Source organism: Prionailurus viverrinus, chromosome B2 (genome assembly GCF_022837055.1).
Source record: "Prionailurus viverrinus isolate Anna chromosome B2, UM_Priviv_1.0, whole genome shotgun sequence".
Taxonomy (NCBI): Eukaryota; Metazoa; Chordata; class Mammalia; order Carnivora; family Felidae; genus Prionailurus; species Prionailurus viverrinus.
Window position 1 is genome coordinate 75,869,393 of NC_062565.1, and position 20,428 is coordinate 75,889,820.

General features: G+C 37.9%; 1 protein-coding gene across 5 annotated transcripts in view; it reads right to left on the reverse strand.

The window, feature by feature from the left end:
- CEP162 (centrosomal protein 162) overlaps nt 1–20,428 on the reverse strand; it is a 117,268-nt gene that overhangs the window by 24,150 nt on the left and 72,690 nt on the right. For 2 of the 5 annotated variants that reach the window (XM_047860646.1, XM_047860647.1), the window contains exons 21-25: nt 19,861–19,965; nt 11,974–12,186; nt 7,770–8,422; nt 4,317–4,458; nt 1,941–2,039 (exon numbers count right to left, since the gene is read on the reverse strand). In XM_047860646.1, coding sequence (XP_047716602.1) covers nt 1,941–2,039; nt 4,317–4,458; nt 7,770–8,422; nt 11,974–12,186; nt 19,861–19,965 — 1,212 coding nt within the window. The remainder of the gene's footprint in view (nt 1–1,940; nt 2,040–4,316; nt 4,459–7,769; nt 8,423–11,973; nt 12,187–19,860; nt 19,966–20,428) is intronic. The other 3 variants (XM_047860648.1, XM_047860650.1, XM_047860649.1) reach the window with 3 other exon arrangements.

The window sequence follows — 20,428 nt, forward strand, 5'->3', positions numbered from 1 at the left end:
CAGCCCAGAGCCCGACACGGGGCTCGAACTCACGGACCGCGAGATCGTGACCTGGCTGAAGTCGGACGCTTAACCGACTGCGCCACCCAGGCGCCCCGCTAATATCATATTCAATGGCTAAAGCTTGAAAGCTTTTTTCTAAGTTCACAAACAATACAAGGGTGCTCACTCTCACTACTCCGATTCATTATAGTACAAAAGGCCCTAGCCAGAGCAATCAGGCAAGAAAAATAAAGGGCATCAGGATAGGAAAGAATTAAAATAGTCTCTATTTGCAGGTGACATGATTTTATATATAGAAAATTCTAAAGACTCCACCAAAAAACTGTTAGATCTAAACAGTGAATTCAGTAAAGTTGCAGGATACAAAATTAACAAAGATCAGTACTGTTTCTGTACATCAATAATGAACTACCTAAAAAAGAAAATGCTACCATTCAAAAAGCATCAAAAAACAGGATAATACTTAAAAGTGAATTTAAACAAGAAGGTGAAAGATTTCTACACTTAAATCTACAAGACATTGATAATGGAAGTAGATACAAATAAATGGAAAGGTAGATAGAGTAGAGGTAGAAAGGCAGAGATGCATTACAAACAAGCAGTAACCAAATAAAACAGTATTTGCTAGTGTTAAAAGACGTATATTGTAGTTTCTCTGTGGTCAAAAAGAGACAGGGGTTTACCCTCCTTTCTTAACCAGAACAATCAAGGACATATGAAACTGTTCTCAAACATCAACTTAACAGCACTGCACGATGGTGATTCATGAGAGAAGGGAAACACAATAGATGAACTCAATGACTGCCTACTTTGCTGCCCAGAGGGTTTCTAAGCCAGTGGAAATGGCAGCCTGAACAATCTGGGAGCTAATGTAGGGCTGGGAAAATGAGCTGTTCCCATCAGCCTAAGAGAAAATCCCTTTGAGGACCCTCAGGAGGTTATCAGTAGTGGGAATAAATAAGCCCTGTTAACATAACTATTATAGATATACTGCTTATTGAAAGGCAGATTGTCATTTCATTCAAAAGATGGAGTGTTTTAGTTTTCTAGTAAACAGGCTTGAAAATCATGTATTGCAGCTTTTTTATTTCCAAACTATTTTAGCTATTCTTAAACTAAGAACACACTGTAACTTAACTAAAAGTGACCTTAATCTTTATCTTGCAAACATTAGAACATACTTCCTTTTATTGCTTTTCCCCAAAATTTTACCTTAGGTCTGTGAAGTTCTGTTAACTTATTGCTTATACAACAAAGTTTATGTACATCTTAAACACTGAAAAGAATGCACATGTTGAACCACAGCCTTTCAATTACTGAAACAAGATTTTTTAAATTGACAGTTATGTAACTGTGGAGTATTTTTATATTAATCTTTTCATAATGCAATTATGTTTTTCCTGTATGGTTTAATAAATTCTTGAATAATAAAATGTGGTGGATACACTTCAAAGAATGGAATGCACAGTTGTCTGGTGTTTTACACTTTCTAGAATCAAAGCGATCTTAGAGTAATAAAAACGGTGAGTTTCCAGAAAGATCTATCTCCTATAATGTTACTGGGGATCCAGCATCACTGTAATGACTACTTTAGTTATTTCTTAACAGTATCAAGTACTTAATACAAAAATGACCTTAACCATCCAATTTTTCCTCCTAAAACAATCAAAAGAACCAAATGCCCCTCTCCCTATTTCCCCACTGCCCAGAAAAATCTCAAAATCAAATACAAATATATAAGAAACTTATTTACCCATTGAAGAGTTTCATCTGGGCAAAGCAGACTTACCATAAACAAGTTATTATTTTTTTGATGTGATACTTTCAGGTTATTTCCATTTATACATTTAAGTTAACAAAAATTAATACAAAAATAAGAATATGATTGAAATGGCTAAGAAACAGCTTTTTAGTACAATATTTTTGTTACTTCTTACCTCTTTCTGTAAGATTTCTTCTCGAACTTGAGAAACTACCAGAGACTCCTGTTTACCCTGCAGTTCGTTAACTTGATTTTGGAAATGTTTTAGAAGTACCTATGAAATTATGTTAGAAGTACTGAGTTAATAGAAGTCTTCTCAAACATTATTTGAAAAATATCAGAAAACCAACTAATGACGTGTTTTTGTAGCAAAAAAAAATCCTAATATTTTTAAATTACCAAATTCTAACAAAAATAAAATGTCACAGGAATCAAGTTCATTGAATAAATTAAGCTGATTGAATACAGTCATTATTTTCTTTCAATATTTAATGGAAAGTATCACATGTATGACAAATAATGGCTGTGTAACTACTTGGCTTCTTTATCTCTAATACTTTTCTTCTGAAGGCCTGAAAAATACCTTTTAAAATAAACCTCTGTAAAGTCTAAGCATTTTGAAGATAGCCAATACTGTCTTTATTACTTTGTGATTAAGTAGAATAATAGCACAAGCCTATTAATAAGCATGAAATAAATGTCATGCTTATATATTTTTGGCAACCTGAAATAGATACTTTCATCAAGGATCTTAAAACTTAGGAAAATATGCATCTATTACCTCTAATACTTTTACTGTTTTTACCATCAGACTATGCTGACTTCCATTTAACTTATAATTTACAATATTACATTTAGAACTCTGGGAAAGTAACACTTAGGGCAGGCACTATGGCATAATGACACTACTTTTCCCACCTCTCCCAACTACATAATATATAATAACTTGATATAATGTTTATACTGCCCACTGACACCCTACTCCTATGGGGAAAAAAGCCAGAGAAGTTATCTGCAACTGCTGTACAAAGATTGGGTGGCTCAGTCGGTTAAGCGTCCGACTTGGGCTCAGGTCATGATGTCGCTGTTCATGGGTTCTGGGCTGACAGCTCAGACCCTGGAGCCTGCTTCGGATTCTGTGTCTCTCCCTCTTTCTGCCCCTCCCCCACTCATGCTCTCGCGCGCTCTCTCTCTCCCTCTCTCTCTCAAAAATAAATAAATGTTAAAAAAAAAATAAAAAGCACTTTCTCATTGAAATATTAAAACAGTCAAAGTTCTTTGTTTGAATTTAAATTACAGACCTCATTTCACACTAAAATACCCCAAATGCTTCAACATGCATCTTTTTACAAGGACATCTCACAAAACCACAACAGCATTTTCTTTAATGTTTATTTATTTTGAAAGAGAAAGTGTGTGTGTGTGTGTGTGTGTGTGTGTGTGTGTGTGTGTGTGCACGCACATCCATGAGTAGGAGAGGCAGAGAGAAAGGGAGAGAATGAATCCCACACTCAGTGCAGAACTATAATTTGGGGCTCGACCCCATGAGATCATGACCTGAGCCCAAATCAAGAGTTGGATGCTTAACTGGTTAAGCCACTCAACAACATTTTTATGCCTAAAAAATTTACAATAATCTCATAATATCTAATACCCAGTCCATACTTAAACTTCTTAGTTGAGCAATTTGTTTTTAATCAAGATACTATTAAATGATTGTTAAAGGGAGAAATAATGGTAAGATAATTGTTTCTTGAAGTCTTTCTCCCTCAGCTTGTTTTTAAAAATTAAAACCTAGAGAAAAGAACACAGTGGACCTATATTCTTTAATTTGATTTACCAACTGCTAACATTTTTGCCATATTTGCCTTATTTTTCTTTCTTTTCCTGGGATACACCATTTGAAAGTAAGTTGCAGATACAAATTCTATTTTAATGCTGTTTTTTTCAACTTGCTACCATCACAGTAGATAAGCATAGATATTCCTTGAAGATATACACACTAACCAAAAAGGAAGATACACTTTTTTAAAGAAATGTGGATGAGCTTTCAGCATATTCTGTCATAATTCTAAGAAGACTGTTTCATAATGGCTACAAGCTGTGTGCATATCTCTGTTCATTATTTTATCCCTAGTGCTTCATTGTCTATAGACCCCGAATCATTATTTGTTTAATGAATGAAAGATAAATGGGCAAGAGAATGACTAGGATAATTACTTGTCAGCTGGGACTTGGGTAGAGGGAAATGATTCAACATTCAAGTACTCAGTTCTCAACCACAAAATGTGATTGACCATACTTCTACCATTTGTTACAAATGACTTAGGAGAAGAACTATTTGAAAAATACAGGGACAAAACTGTGAAACCACTTATTTAGAGAGAATAGTTTTAAAGTAGAATAGTTAAATGGTAATGGCATCCTCTCCTACTAAAAAAAAATCAAGTCAATATTTTCTCATTTCTACTAGAAAGTGAAGTTAAATGTTCTGTAACAGTCCTGAAAAAAATAATTTTAAAGCCAAGGAAAGTTTGTTAAAGTTGTCTACCTCTTGAGTTGCTATTTTACGATTTAGTTCAGCTACTTTGGAAGAAGAATTTTCTACTGCATTTTGGCAAAGGAGTTTCTCTACTTCCCTCTGATGAGATGCTTTGAGAGATGCAATGTGTGCTGCAGTATCTTCCTTGACCCTGTAGAGCAAATCAAACAAAATCACACATAAAAACAGCTCTTCAATTCAGAGTTAGCATAAAAATAGTGTAGGAAGCTTGGAAATTAAAGAGGCATAGGGAAAGAACACCATTACTTACTGCACTTTGTCAGGTGCTTTATACATTATTGCTTGTGAGTTCTTACAACCACACCATGAGCTCACTATTATTTACTGAATTTTATAAGGGCAGAGTTGAGTTTTGGAAAGAGTGATGTCTCTGGAGTTCAGATTAGGAAGTTGCAGAGCTGGGGTTCAAGCCCAGCACAGTGTTAGACCTCAAAATCTGGGCCTTCCACTGGCTCCCTAGCCTGGGGCTGTACTTTCTGAGAGAATGGAAGGTTCTAAATGTTCTGTCTGGATTTAAAGCAAGGGCCTAATATTTTATCTTCTTTTGTTTATTTACTTTTTTATTAAAAAAAATTTTTTTTTACGTTTATTTATTTTTGAGAGACAGAGAGAGAGAGCACAAGTGGGGGAGGGGCAGAGAGAGAAGGAGACAGAATCTGAAGCAGGCTCCAGGCTCTGAGCTGTCAGCACAGAGCCTGATGCGGGACTTGAATTCACTGACTGCGAGATCATGACCTGAGCCAAAGTCAGAAGCTCAACCGACTGAGCCACCCAGGCGCCCCTATTATTATTTTTAAATGTTTGTTTATTTATTTATTTTTAATGTTTATTTATTTTTGAGACAATGTGAGAGACAGACTGCAAGCAGCGGAGGGGCAGACAGAGGGAGGCACAGAATCTGAAACAGGCTCCAGGCTCTGAGCTGTCAGCCCAGAGCCGGACGCAGGGCTCGAACTCACGAACCGTGAGATCACGACCTGAGCTGAAATTGGACACTTAACTGACTGAGCTACCCAGGCGCCCCAATGTTTATTTATTTTTGAGAGAGAGAGAGAGAGAGAGAGGGAGGGAGAGAGAGAGAGGGAGGGAGGGAGGGAGGGAGGGAGGGAGAGAGAGAGAGAGAGAGAGAATCTGAAGCAGGCTCCAGGCTCTGAGCAAGTGTTCAGCACAGAGCCCAATGTGGGGCTTGAACCCACAAACTGTGAGATCATGACCTGAGCTGAAGTCAAATGCTCAAGTGACTGAGCTACCCACGCACCCCAAAAAATGATAGGATTTTATTCAAAGCAGATATTTAGTGACTCACTGTTGCTATAAACAAATTTATCAGTTGCTTATTTGACTATATGAACATTTATTCATGGAAACAGTATGGAAAAGCATAAAAATCTAAAGCACTTATGACACAACTGAAGTAAAAAACAAAAAACCAAATAAACAAAATACCCCACTGGCGTAAATCTGGGATTAGGAAAGGTTATTCTTTACTTATCAGGCCCAGAGCTGCCTGAAAAACAGATTAATACTAAAAAATTATAAATTATATATATATATTATTTATTATAATTATATATTATTTATATATATATAAATTATATATAGGAAAATTTATAGGATAAATTTCCATTTTTTCTAGGAAAGAATGCAATTCTTTCCAAATAGCTTTTATTATCACATTGAGAACTAAAAACACAAGGTTTCAATCTGGAAGCATTCAGACACAGCTGCCCATCATTCAATAAGCATTTGTCTGGTGCTTGCTATGCTCACTCTGCTCCTTTACCACGTTGCAAAGAAGTATAATTTTATATCAGTTCTCAAGGAGTTACCAGGCATTGTCTGATTAGTGCTTTCTTGATATTCAATACTGGCACATGGTATATAAGTTATGGAGGAGTTGGAAGTGAGAGCAGGAAATTTCCTGAGAGGCTCTAGGAGATATTTTGTGGAAGAGGTAGCACTTGAAACATGAACGAGCAAAATGTAGTAAAGACTTTCAGCAACTAAGGCCCACACAGAAGTCTTGTAATGGTGATGGCACTTGAGAAGCCACATGGAGTAAGTTAGTCGTGATACTTCAGGAAGCTGGGATTCAGTGGAGGGCAGAGTAACTCAAATACAGGGATATTTAAGAATATTAATGGTTTTTAAGCAAAATGATTAAGGGAGACAGAAACTAAAATCAGGGAGATAGGGTGGGATGCTGTAGTAAAGCAAGTAAGGCTGCACTACAGTAAGGTAGAAAGTGAAAGGAGACCTATTTATAAGGGAGCACCCCCATAAACTGTGAGCCCAAGAAATAAAGGAGGTAAAAGCTGGACTTGACAACTGAAAAAATATGGTGCTAGATGGAGATGGGGAAGCTGTGAGGGGAGCTAGTTTATAGGTAAAAAAAGGAATAAAATTTGAGATACTACTGAGTCCAAGAGGAATAATCCAAAAAACCCCAGTAGATTTAACATCTGAGCTCAGGGAAGAAAACAGCCTTGAAAAGTAAATCGGGTTGGTGGTTCATAGAAGCCATAAGAATACATGAATTTAGCAATGGATAAAGAACAGAGAATAAACAGAAAGTTGAAAATAAACCCTGGTAGAAGTCTGGTTTTTGTGGAAGGAGAATGAAGAGTCAGGAGTCGTTAAAGGTACAGGAGAGGCGTACTAGTCACACTCCCTAGTGTGAGTCATGGAGGTTATGGGAGGAAACCATTTCAAGAAAGAACAATGTCAAGGAGAGTGAAAATGGAGAAAACACCACTGGACCAGGAAAGCACTACTGAGAGATCACATTTAAAAGAGTGCTGAGGATAAGAGTCCCGGTTAAGAGGAAGTGAGTTGCAAATAAGACGTTACTTGTGGAAAAGTGTTCCTGACAGAAAGATGAGTAGAGACTTGGTTTGATGATGGACAAAAAGATCTGAGCATGTTAGAAGGCTCAGAGGAAAGACAGTATACAGTACCTGGTGACTCTGAGAAGGAATGAGCACAAAAGCTCTTTAAGGCATGAATGGATGTGATCACTAGATTAACTTTAAGAGTTATTTTGGAAAACAGGACCTTTCCTCTTAGAATGTCAGCTAGTTTTAATAATAGCAGTTTTCTGCAGTCTGCCCATGGCAGTCATAAATGATGACATTCATTTATAAGAAGGCCCAGTGGGTCAGCTTATTAACACCATCTGGAAAACTGCAGAAAGACAAGATCAGTCAGCCCAAGCACATGGTTTGGGCTGACACAGAGATTCAGGCTTATCAGGATTTGGCCTTCAACAGGTAGAGGATCCTACTCTGAAAGAGATCTATGCTTAGCAATGCAATACAACTTCATAAAATTTGGTGATGAATTCAGTTGAGGGTAAAATTGATAATCTAGAGGAAATCTATCTTATAATTTTGGCATTTTTATCTTTTTATATCCCCATATATTTACAAATTCACATTTTACCTTTTCATGGAATTTTCAAATTGGGTCACTGCTGCTTCAGATTTCATCTTCAGCTCATTCCTCTCCACAATTAATCTCTCCAGTTCATTTTTCAATCTGCAGTTTTCTTGTAAAACCTCTGAAACATGGGAATCAGTAAAAGTGTGTGGTTGGTAACGCTTGCCATCCAGAGTTCCAGGGAATGCGTTAGCACTTCCTTTACCTGAATGCAAACCATCTTTCTTCCCCCTTTTTGCAGTCACTTCCTCTCTACCCTTAGAGTTCTGATTAGACAGCATCATCCTTCTCTCCTTCTGGAGCCTCTCCACAGTTTTTGAAAGGTCTTGTATTTCTCTCCCCTTTGCAGCCAGCTCCTCGTTGAGTCGCACCAGTTTAGCTTTAGCATGAGCCTGTTCTACCTGGAGTTCTATAGACTGGAAATCGTTACCTTCTTTATCGCTTTTCTTGAGTTCCAATTCAGCATTCTGATGTTTAAGAATGTCTATTTCAGCTTCAAGGTTTCTTACAGTGATTTGATGGGCTTCCTTGATGTTGTCGAGCTCCTTCTCTAGTGCTTCAACCCTAGAGGAGCTGTCAGGCTGGTTCTGGGGTGCTTCCTTCAATTTGCAGGCAAGTAGCTGCTCCTGCTCCTCTAGTCTCTGTTCATACTGGATCTGCAGAAAGGAATCCATGTAACGTCAAACCACTGCTAAGCATATCACTTGTTCCCAAAGCCCAGCATTCTACTAGGTCCTACCTATTCCTTCATTCAGGCATTCATTACATGTTCTGATGCTTCTAGCTCTGTTCCCTGAGTCAGTCCAATGGGCTGAAGTCCTAATCTTTAAAGAGCATAACGTTATATGTTCTCAATATGTTGTATAATTTAATAATTAACGTGTTGCTTTATAAACATTATATAACACGTTTCTGTACACCCCAAAACTTATTTTAAGTATCACAATCAAACCTATTATTGTGTACCTTTCTCTATGCAAACTGACAAACTATACTGAGGATAAACAGGGAAAGATATCGGGGGCGCTGAAATCTTTAAGAGATAGCTCGTTTTCAACTTGCTAGTATCAATTTAGGAATCTCATAGGGAGTAAGTCAGCTTGGATTTGTCACACTGCAGCTTTATTATTATAAACAAAATAACCTAAGCAGGTTACTCTGCAGAGGGGGCACAGCAGTGTTCATTCATTCAATGAATATTTATTGAGCTACCACTGTGTGCCAGGCACTGTACCAGATTCTACAGATAAAGAAGTCCAGCTCATGCCTTCAAACAGTTTATAGCCTGGTCAGGAGAGCGATGGAAAATTTCAGTGTCCTATGATAACTGTGATAATGGGCCTATGAATATGGTGCAAAGAGGACGAGGCTCCCCCTGTGTGCCTGAGAGAAGGGGGAAGAGTGAATAGAGGGAGCACATTTAGGTTTGGGCTTGAGAGAGGAATGTAAATTTGGGGATAAGTGGAAGCAGGGACATTACGGAAGTAGGAAGAACACCTGCAAAGGCAATCTAATGCTTGGTGTGTATTGGGAACCAGAATGAAAGGAAGAAGTGATAAAGAGTGAGCAGAGACAGGAATGGGACGGGCTAAGGAAGCACAAAAAGAGAAAAATCAGGGTGAAGAGATTTAGATATATAAAAATCAGGTAGAGAGTTGGAATTCTAGCCTCTATGTGGTCACTGGAATGTTAATAGTAGCTGTAATTACTATAATCATTTATTGAATGTTTGCTATACTCCACATAAGGCCGTGGGGCTTTACATATATTTTGCCACTCAATCCTCCCAATATCCTATGAATTAAGGATTAACTAATTAAAATATTTTAACATCTACTCTGTGTCTTGAATGACGGAACACAATGGTGAGTAAAAGCAGAACAGTTCCAGCCATCACGAAGTCAGAAGCTAGATGGGGAGAGAGATCACTCATGATCCAATCAAAAAAGCTGTGAACATGGTAGACACAATGGAGAAGTGCATGGAAAGTGCCTATAAGATAATTTGTCTACCAGGGAGTCCACGAAGGTTTCACTGGAGTAGCAATGCTTGGATTAAGAGCTAAAGGGCAGGAACATCTCAACTGAAAGAGGTGGGCAGTGCATACCAGTCAGAGGTAAGTGTACAAACTTCTGTGGCTGCAGGAAACATGGCAAGTAGGAGAAACACATATGACTGGATGAGAAAGCAGTGTGAGAACACACTGGACAGCAAGAGGGGTGTGGCTATACATGGATTTATAGGCCATTTATTTAACCTAAGAGGAACAGGAAGTTATTGAGGGATATAAATAAAGGTAGGTGTGTGTGTGTGTGTGTGTGTGTGTGTGTGTGTGTGTGTGTATGTGTGTATAAGACACAGATATGAAAATATAATTTTGGCTTTAGCATCAAGAGCTGATTAGAGGATGGAGTGATGTGGGTATGTGTAAACTAGTCAGGAGATTACAATAGTTATCCAGGTCATTGTTTCTTAATGATGGCAGCCGAGTAACACGGTGATGAAAAGGAACAGAGGAACTGAAAGAAATTCAAGAGAAAAAGTGGCATACTTGGCAATAAGTCAGTTGTAGATAACAACTCCTCTTACATATGAGGAGACAGAGGCTCAGAGGGTAAAGTAACTAGCACAAAGTCCGGTCTGGGGACTGGAGGTTGGTCTGATCCTAGAAAGCCTGTGTGTTTTCCATCATGCCACAGTCTCCTATGGATAGGAGGCAGTCTGCTAAAGGTGGTGTGGGGGTCACATGAACCTGATGGAAGGAGGTCTGTGGTGAGTGTTTAGGGGAATGGAAGAAACTGATCAGTCACAGCAAGAGGATTGCCAAGTAGCACCGAGCAAATTCCTAGGATCAGACACCTAGACACCGTGACAGCTCTCCTCTCTCATCTATGCCACCTCCTCATAGAGATCTGTGTGAGAGGAGGAGCAGAGGAAGAGATGGGTGAGCTGGAGCAGAAGGTAAGGGAGGTAAGTATGGTTGAAAAGAGGGTAGTTAAAAGAGAAGTACGCCTTGGAATTTAGGACAGGAGAACAAAGAAAACCAGGTAGGGGGCTGAGAGATTTGAAAGAGTATGAAATAAAGTAAAGCCAACTTCCCTGACATGACCTTAACTAGCAGGCCAATATTCTTCCAGGTTTTCAACCTTTTACTGTTTCTGGAATCTAATATTCTATCATCTGTTGCTTCTCTCAAGATAGAAATCTGTGGCCTGTGGATTTGAGGCCTCTGTCACTCACCAGCAATAGCACCTCAGGCAAGAAATTAAATTGTGAACATCCGTTCCCTCATCTGTGAAGCAGAGTAGCAATATCTGTTTCTCACTGGTGATTGGAAGGATGATGCAGGATGAACTAAAATGTTCGTGAAAGCATCTAGCAAGAATTACTGCAGAAACTGTGTGCTAAACAAATTTTTAAAAGTAAATTAAATATCACATCTTCTTTCATACTTGGTCATCCTACTACTTGTATTTTCTAATTCATTCCTCACAAAGGATTAAAAAACTCAGAAAGTTAAGACATTTTCAACCAACATTGCCCTGCTCCCTGCTCTACTCCAAAGATACTCCTGTCTCATTTCCTCCCCCTTGTCTAGGGAAATTTCAAGAAAGTATTTTCTTTTTTTTTAATGTGTATTTGAGAGAGAGAGAGCACATGCAACAGGGATAGGAGAGGCAGAGGGGGAGGGGGAGAGAGAGAGAGAGAGAGAGAGAGAGAAAGAGAATGAATCCCAAGCAGGCTCCACACCACAGTGCAAGATCCCAACATGGGGCTTGATCTCATGAACCTTGAGATCATGACTTGAACCAAAATCAAGAGAGGGCTGCTTAACCGACTGAACCACCCAGGCATCCCTCAAAAAAGTATTTTCACCCATGGTAACTAAAAAACAATTTTATACTGAATATACACCAGACATGTTTTACTTTGCCTTTTCATAACTTGATTACCACTAATTCTAGCATCACTGAGAGGAACACTGTGCTTGATTTTCTACGCTTGAAATAAAAAGAAAAGTAGATAAAGGAGAGCAAGAAAGATAGGATGGGTCTAGGTTTCTTTTGCATCTACTGACATGCATGGTAAAGGTTTTACAGGGAAGGATGTTTACAATTATTTGTAAAAATGAGACCTAAGTGCCCAGCTCCCACAATACTGAAACCTTGAGATCTGAGCCCCATGTCCATGGCTAGATGGCACCCACCTTCATCTTCTGGAACTGTTGTTCCATGGTACGAAGGCTTTTCTTTGCTTCTTCATCTTTGCCCTCCAAATCAGCCTCTAGTTTTTTTATCCTTTTCTCCATAAAGTCCACTGTATTTCTATCCACTGTATCACCAGCTGCTGATGCAGCCAGTATTAAAGCAGGTAAAGAATTGGGATATCTTCTCTTTAGAATTCCTTCCATTTCCTTAACCTAGTAAAATATTTTTGCATATATGTAAGATCACAAATATATTAAAATTAAGCAGTTTCATGTATAAATTGAGATTATGCTCTATCAGTCATGTCTAGATTTCAAAGAGATGTTTATATCACATCACAAGACTGAATCATATTCACAGAAACACAGATTAATATCAAATTTTACATACCTAGATTATCTGATTTTAAAACCCTATAGTTTAATGTCTAATTTAGTACTGGTTACTGGTTAATTTACAGAAATCCTCTTACATTTATCTGAAACAGATCTTGGGACTTTCTACTCTACTAGTAATAACCAATCTTTCTGAAGAGAAAGCTTTTTCCCTTCCCTTTTTCCCACAGACTCCCTTTGATGATTGTATTTATACTATCTATTGATTGAAAAATTACTTCTGCATATGAATGTACAGAATTTGTACAATAAACACACAGCTTCCTAAGCACCTGCCCCTATGTGCAACAATCTCCACCCTACCCCAACCCTCCTACAAATGTCCCCCTCCAACTGAAGTTTATTTTTTTAAGTATTTTAATGTTTATTTTTAATTTTTTTATGCTTTAAACTTTACATCCAAACTAGTTAGCATATAGTGCAACAATGATTTCAGTAGATTCCTTAGTGCCCCTTACCCATTTAGCCCATCCCCCCTCCCACAACCCCTCCAGTAACCCTCAGTTTGTTCTCCATATTTATGAGTCTCTTTTGTTTTGTCCCCTTCCCTGTTTTGATATTATTTTTGTTTCCCTTCCCTTATGTTCATCTGCTTTGTCTCTTAAAGTCCTCATATGAGTGAAATCATACGATTTTTGTCTTTCCCTAATTTCACTTAGCATAATACCCTCCAGTTCCATCCACATCGTTGCAAATGGCAAGATTTAATTCTTTTTGATTGCCAAGTAATACTTCATTGTATGTATATATACCACATCTTCTTTATCCATTCATCCATCGGTGGACATTTGAGCTCTTTCCATACTTTGGTTATTGTTGATAGTGCTGCTATAAACATGGGGGTGCATGTGTCCCTTCGAAACAGCACACCTGTATCCCGTGGATAAATGCCTAGTCGTGTAATTGCTGGGTTGTAGGGTAGTTCTATTTTTAGTTTTTTAAGGAACATCCATACTGTTTTCCAAAGTGGATGCACCAGCTTGCATTCCCACCAGCAGAGTAAAAGGGTTCTCCTTTCTCCGCATCCTCGCCAACATCTGTTGTTGCCTGAGTTGTTAATGTTAGCCATTCTGACAGGCGTGAGGTGGTATCTCATTGTGGTTTTGATTTGTACTTCCCTGATGATGAGTGATGTTGAGCATTTTTTCATGTGTCGGTTGGCCATCTGGAAGTCTTCTTTGGAGAAGTGTCAATTCATGTCTTTGCCCATTTCTTCACTGGATTATTTGTTTTTTGGGTGTTGAGTTTGGTAAGTTCTTTATAGATTTTGGATACTACCCCTTTATCTGCTATGTCATTTGCAAATATCTTCTCCCATTCTGTTGGTTGCCTTTTAGTTTTGCTGATTGTTTCCTTCACTGTGCAGAAGCTTTTTATTTTGATGAGGTCCCAGTAGTTCATTTTTGCTTTTGTTTCCCTTGCCTCTGGAGATATGTTGAGTAAGGAGTTGCTGTGGCCAAGATCAAAGAGGTTTTTGTCTGCTTTCTCCTTGAGGATTTTGATGGCTTCCTGTCTTACATTGAGGTCTTTCATCCATGTTTTTATTTTTGTGTATGGTGTAAGAAAGTGGTCCAGGTTCATTCTTCTGCATGTCGCTGTCCAGTTTTCCCAGCACCACTTGCTGAGGAGACTGTCTTTATTCCATTGGATATTCTTCCCTGCTTTGTCAAAGATTAGTTGGCCATACGTTTGTGGGTCTATTTCTGGGTTCACTATTCTGTTCCATTGATCTGAGTGTCTGTTCTTGTGCCAGTACCATACTGTCTTGATGACTACAGCTTTGTAGTATAGCTTGAAGTCTGGGATTATGATGCATCCTGCTTTGGTTTTCAAGATCGCTTTGGCTATAGAGGGTCTTTTCTGGTTCCATACAAATTTTAGAATTATTTGTTCTAGCTCTGTGAAGAATGCTGGTGTTACTTTGATAGGGATTGCATTGAATATGTAGATTGCTTTCGGTAGTATTGACATTTTAACAATATTTGTTCTTCCTATCCAGGAGCCTGGAATCTTTTTCCAATTTTTGAGTCTTCTTCAATTTCTTTCATAAGTTTTCTATAGTTTTCAGTGTGTAGATTTTTCACCTCTTTGGTTAGATTTATTCCTAGGTATTTTACAGTTTTTTGTGCAACTGTAAATGGGATCGATTCCTTGATTTCTCTTTCTGTCACTTCATTGTTGGTGTATAGGAATGCAAGCAATTTCTGTGCATTGATTTTATATCCTGCAACTTTGCTGAATTCATGAATCAATTCCAGCAGTCTTTTGATGGAAACTTTTGGGTTTTCCATATAGAGTATCATGTCATCTGCAAAGAGTGAAAGTTTGACCTCCTCCTGGCCGATTTGGATGCCTTTTATTTGTGTTGTCTGATTGCAGAGGCTAAGACTTCCAATACTATGTTGAATAACAGTGGTGAGAGCTGACATCCCTGTCTTGTTCCTGACCTTAGGGGGAAAGCTCTCAATTTTTCCCCATTGAGGATGATATTAGCATTGGGTCATTCATATATGGCTTTTATGATCTCGAAGTATGCTCCTTTTATCCCTACTTTCTTGAGGGTTTTTATCAAGAAAGGATGCTGTATTTTGTCAAATGCTTTCTCTGCATCAATTCAGAGGATCATATGGTTCTTGTCCTTTCTTTTATTGATGTGATGAATCACATTAATTGTTTTGCAGATATTGAACCAGCCCTGCATCCCAGGTATAAATTCCACTTGGTCATGGTGAATAATTTTTTAAATGTATTTTTGGATCCGGTTGGCTAATATCTTGTTGAGGATTTTTGCATCCATGTTCATCAGGGAAACTGGTCTATAGTTCTCCTTTCTAGCGTGGTCTCTGTCTGGTTTTGGAATCAAGGTAATGCTGGCTTCATAGAAAGAGTTTGGAAGTTTTCCTTCCATTTCTATTTTTTGGAACAGTTTCAAGAGAATAGGTGTTAACTCTTCCTTAAATGTTTGGTAGAATTCGCCCGGAAAGCCATCTGGCCCTGGACTCTTGTTTTTTGGCAGATTTTTGATTACTAATTCAATTTCCTTCCTGGTTATGGGTCTGTTAAAACTTTCGATTTCTTCCTGTTTCAGTTTTGGTAGTGTATATGTTTCTAGGAATTTGTCCATTTCTTCCAGATTACCCATTTTATTGGCATATAATTGCCCATAATATTCTATTATTGCTTTTCTTTCTGTTGTGTTGGTATTGTTTATTTCTTGAGAGAGAGACAGAGAGATAGAGAGACAGAACACGAGCAGGGGAGGGCAGAGAGAGACAGAGACACAGAATCTGAAGCAGGCTCCAGGCTCTGAGCTGTCAGCACAGAGCCTGACACGGGGCTCAAACTCACAAACTGTGAGATCATGACCTGAGCCGAAGTCAGACGTCTAACCGACTGAGGCACCAAGGTGCCCCAAGTTTAATCTATTTTTAAAATTACAGTTACGTCTTTCAATTAGAAAGCAAGGAGGGTTAGATGATATTTAATGAAGTCTTCACAAAACACTACTTTTCATTTAGTCTATTAAGCAATAACATATTTTATGGTCTTTTTGTGAGAAAGAACTGTGCAGGGTCTACAGAAATTAGAGCTTGCTATTATATATGTACATATGTTTATACCTGTTTTTGTTAAATTACAGTTTAGATGTGTTTGAAAACATATATTAAAATACTAAATTCTTTATTGAATAGTTTTCTACCTCTGAGCATACAATAAAATAAAGTAGCACCTGAGAGGCAGTCTAGTGCACTGGTTAGAGCTTGTTTGGAGTTCAGATTGTGCCACCAGCTTTATGACCTGTGTCTACTCCTCAAACTACATTTCTTTTGCCTCACTGGTAAAATGGGAATGACAATACCAATTTCATGGCATTGGCACACTTAAGTGAGGATCAAATGACATTTATCTTAGTAAAGTGCTTAGCAGAACATCCGGTATACAGTGAGGGCTTGATAATGTTGGCTTTTATTACGATCTGGTCTCAAAAACTACCCTCCCTAAGGCAAGATGCATTGCTGGTACTTAAAATCCTATATATAACTTGAATATTGTTCATGTTAGGCATTGAATATTGTTCATCATTTATAACATTTATAGTAAATATTTCCAGTCATGAAGACTGCTTGCACTTTCATATATGTACCATAAATTGAAATATATCCAGATACAAATATTGATAACTTCAACTGTGACATTTTCAAAGTTTCGCTTTCTCTGGTATTAAAAATCTAGTTATTTGAAGTAGAGCTAAGCATACAAAGGTACATACATACACATATACAAAATGTATATTGAAAAGAGAAGAGCTAGATTTTAAAAAAATGAATGTTTTTAAGAGACTTTTAAATATAGAGAAAAAACTGAGGGTTGTTGGAGAGGTTATGGGTGGGTGGATGGGCTAAATGGGCAACAGGAATTAAGGAAGACAGATGGGATGAGCACTTGGTGTTATATGTAGGTGATGAATCACTGGATTCTACTCCTGAAATCATTATTGCACTATATGCTAACTTGAATGTAAAAATAAAAGAAAAAAAAAGAATGTTTTAACATATTTATAACTAATGCATTCACTTAAAATTTTAAGAAATATTTCAACCTAATTTTGATATCTTGAAGTGCTTATTACATTTTTGGGGAAAATTAGATTTTACTTTATATTTTCTTTAATTTTGCTTTTTAATATTTTTCTTCGGTCACTGATATGAGTAAATGCTGGTCACTGATACCCGTGTGGCTGCCATACACAAAAGTAACTGCTTTTTCAAAAATTCTCATTGGAAATTAAACTATGGAATATTCCATTAAATAAAAGTATGAATTAAAAAATGCACATAATCTGAAATTTTCATTATAACAGGCATCTAATTAATTGGCCCCATTTTTAATTATGAACTATTTAGAAAATGAGATATTTTATTCTATAATTAACCTATCTCAGAATATGGCTCCAAAATGATTCTGAATACACTGCGGTATACCTTTACTTTAAAATATATATTAAGGTTTAGGGGCGCCTGGGTGGCTCAGTCGGTTAAGCCTCTGACTTTGGCTCAGGTCATGATCTCAGTTTGCGAGTTTGAGCCCCTTGTCAGGCTCTGTGCTGACGGCATAGAGCCTGCTTGGGATTCTCTCTTCCTCCCTTTCTGCCCCTCCCCATGTTCTCTCTCTCTTCTTCTCTCTCTCAAAAATAAATAAACATTAAAACAATAAATATATAGTAAGGTTTAAAATCATTAGGATGGAAATGTTCATGGGAACAGAGTAAGATCTGAAATGTACACACAGTAAACTATACAAAATATTATTAATAAACAGTATTTTAGAAAGATATAGTCTAAAATGGTAAGCCAATACATTTTTTAACAAAAGAATTTATTTTATTTTATTTTATTTTTTATTTTTATTTATTTTTTTTAATTATTTATTTATTTATTTTTTTTTTAATTTTTTTTTTCCAACGTTTATTTATTTTTGGGACAGAGAGAGACAGAGCATGAACGGGGGAGGGGCAGAGAGAGAGGGAGACACAGAATCGGAAACAGGCTCCAGGCTCTGAGCCATCAGCCCAGAGCCTGACGCGGGGCTCGAACTCACAGACCGCGAGATCGTGACCTGGCTGAAGTCGGACGCTTAACCGACTGCGCCACCCAGGCGCCCCTAAATTTTTTAATGTTTATTTATTTTTGACAGAGAGAGAGAGAGAGACAGAGCATGAGCAGGGGAGGGGCAGAGAGAGAGGGGGACACAGAATCCAAAGCAGGTTCCAGGCTCTGAGCTGTCAGTGCAGAGCCCGATGCGGTGCTCAAACTCACAGACTGCGAGATCATGACCTGAGCTGAAGTCGGTCGCTCAACCGACTGAGCCACCCAGGAGCCCCTATTTTTTTATTTTTGAGAGAGTGTGATTGGGGGATGGGCAGAAAGAGAGGGAGACACAGGATCTGAAGCAGGCTCCAGGGTCTGAGCTGTCAGTACAGAGCCTGACATGGGGCTCAAACTCACAAACCATGAGATCATGACCTGAGCCGAAGTTTGTACTTAACCAACTGAGCCACCCAGGCACCCCTTAATGAAAGCATTAATAAAAGAGGAAGATAAATTGTATTCAGTGCTATATTTCTAGTCAATATGATTTACCATTTCAAGTCTTAATTTTGCTTTTAAGCATGCTTCATTTGTTTTCACCCTGATACATTTAGTTCTGCATTCATTTTTTAATTCCCAGATATGGCGCTGCACTGGAGATACAGAAGGCAAACAAGATAAGCCAGATCCCTGCTTTAACAGCACTTGTACTCCAATGGAGGAGAGAAACTAATAAAGTAAATCAACAAGTAAATAAAATAACTTTCTAAATTATTTCTCTTAAAGTCATCAAATAGGGAAGTAGTTGCTTTGGTCTTTTCTCCCTCACAATTCTGGATGGCTTCGTCTACATTAGCTAATCTAAATCAAAAGCACTGAAAAATAGGCAAGCAAGCCTGTACTATAGTTATTTCAGAATACTTCTAACTCTTTAAAATACCTCTGTCCTATTCTTCTCCTGGCTACTAAGCCAAGTTACCGACCATACCTTCTACTGTAAGAACAGGTCCTGTAAAAGTTACAAAAAGCTAATTTTTTAGTTTTCCTTCTCTCAGAAAACTGGGGTAATATTGAGCCCAGTGATGACCTCACAGTTTTGGGTTTGTGATGGAATAATAACTGTATATTTAAGTGTCATGACTTGACTATAGAATTATGCTCCCTTATGCACAGGGCTGGAAATCCTTCTTTCATTTTAATAATTGAGTTATGAATACAAATGCTAAATTACAGAGTTTTCAAAACAAAAGGAAAAAGTTAATATTCCACCCCACATATGACTACTTTAATGAAAAAAATCTTTATCCTAATAAGCATTACAACATAATTTTTGAAAAGGTCTCCCAGCTACACTGACCGTAAAATGAATACTTGTAAGCTTGATGGTGAGCAAGAACTCAAAATGACGGAGCTTTTTGGAAGGCTAAATGTTCCATTTATTTCCAGGGTGTTTGCAACACTTCTCAAGCACTTCTAACATGTTCCCAATTTAAAAGTCTCCTTTCCTGTACTCCTCTCTCACCAAACTTTTATGAGGAGAAGGAATCCTAATTCTATACCCAGAGTTTTAAAATGCTGCTCCCTTCTTTCTAGATGTCTAATAGAGCTGGAATGAAAATAACCTTTCATCCATAGGTCTACCATCAAATGAGGCACAGCAGCCTAAAAATTCTTCATGTATAAAGCCACAGGTTGTACAAAATGATGTTGTTTACTACTTTTATGGCTGTCACTTTAAATATTATATATAAAGAATATTTAGAGGGCAGTTCTATATTAAAATAAATGAATAAAAGTAAGAATTTTCAGGTTGACTATGTTTTGTAGGAACTACTGAAATAGCAGAAAACAAAAACTCTCTGTATAAAAAATGCCCTAATTAAAATTTACCCTGAACACATACTTGTCGCTCTAGGTCTTGAATTTTTTTGGCATCAGCTGCTTTCTCTTTTAAACGTATCTTCTGCTGAATACATGGATTTCCAGATTCAGCTTTCAGTTTCTCAACCTGTCAATAAGTAAAGAACCTGTTAAGCATATTTAAAACATACCAGAGAAACACCAGGAGAGAAGCATAATGGTAGGTCATTCATTCATTTATTAATTCCCAGATAGGGTGCTGCGCTGGAGACACGGAGGGCAAACAAGATAAGCCAGGTCCCCGCTTTAACAGGGCTTGCACTCTGATGGAGGAGACACATGATAAGCTAATAAAGTAAAACAACAAGTAAATAAAATAACGTCAGAGAGTGACATATGCTATGAAGAAAATAAAACAGGGGCGCCTGGGTGGCTCAGTCGGTTAAGCATCCAACTCTTGATTTCTGCTCAGGTCATAATCTCAGGTTCATGAGACTGAGCCCTGCGATGGGCTCTGTGCTGGTAGTGTGAAGCCTGCTTGGGATTCTCTCTCTCCCTCCCTCTCTGCTCTTCCCATTTGTGCACATGCCTGCATGTGCATGCTCTCTCTC